Below are 451 nucleotides of genomic sequence, written 5' to 3'. Positions count from 1 at the left end.
ATTTACATTTACAACTAGAATCAGGGCATTCAGTAGACGCTCTTATCCAAAGCGACTCACAGCAAGTCAATTTGTCATAATAAGTTGAAAAAATATCTTGCTGTCGTTGCAGTAAGGTTGGATGTTCATAGAACCAAGTGCCAAGCACTAATAATTGTTAGGTTAACCCATTCTCTGTATACAACTAAGATAGGATAAGTTGCTACACAACTAAGTACTTTTATTAAAAAATATATATATCAACACAAACACACACATGAACTATAAGGTGGGTCTGAAAAGGTGTGAGCACTTGGGTACTCACAGCAGAAGGCCAGCAGTCTCATAGCAGGAACCATGGTCGCGGGGATGCTCCTCTCAAAGACCAGAGCGCTCTTCCTCAACAGCTTTGAGAGGTGAGGGGACGGTGGCCCTGCTATTTATGGGCTCCTCACACCGAGCACTGGGCATG

General features: G+C 43.0%; 1 protein-coding gene across 1 annotated transcript in view; it reads right to left on the bottom strand.

Moving 5' to 3' along the window:
• Positions 1-451, bottom strand: part of LOC132467985 (L-rhamnose-binding lectin ELEL-1-like) — a 5,482-nt gene extending 5,031 nt beyond the window's left edge. Inside the window, exon 1 of the mRNA XM_060065598.1 lies at positions 305-451. Within this exon, the coding sequence (XP_059921581.1) occupies positions 305-338 (34 nt within the window). The 5' untranslated portion in view covers positions 339-451. The remainder of the gene's footprint in view (positions 1-304) is intronic.

Source organism: Gadus macrocephalus, chromosome 11, assembly GCF_031168955.1.
Source record: "Gadus macrocephalus chromosome 11, ASM3116895v1".
NCBI classification, from domain to species: Eukaryota; Metazoa; Chordata; class Actinopteri; order Gadiformes; family Gadidae; genus Gadus; species Gadus macrocephalus.
This window is presented reverse-complemented; position numbering and strand designations above follow the sequence as displayed.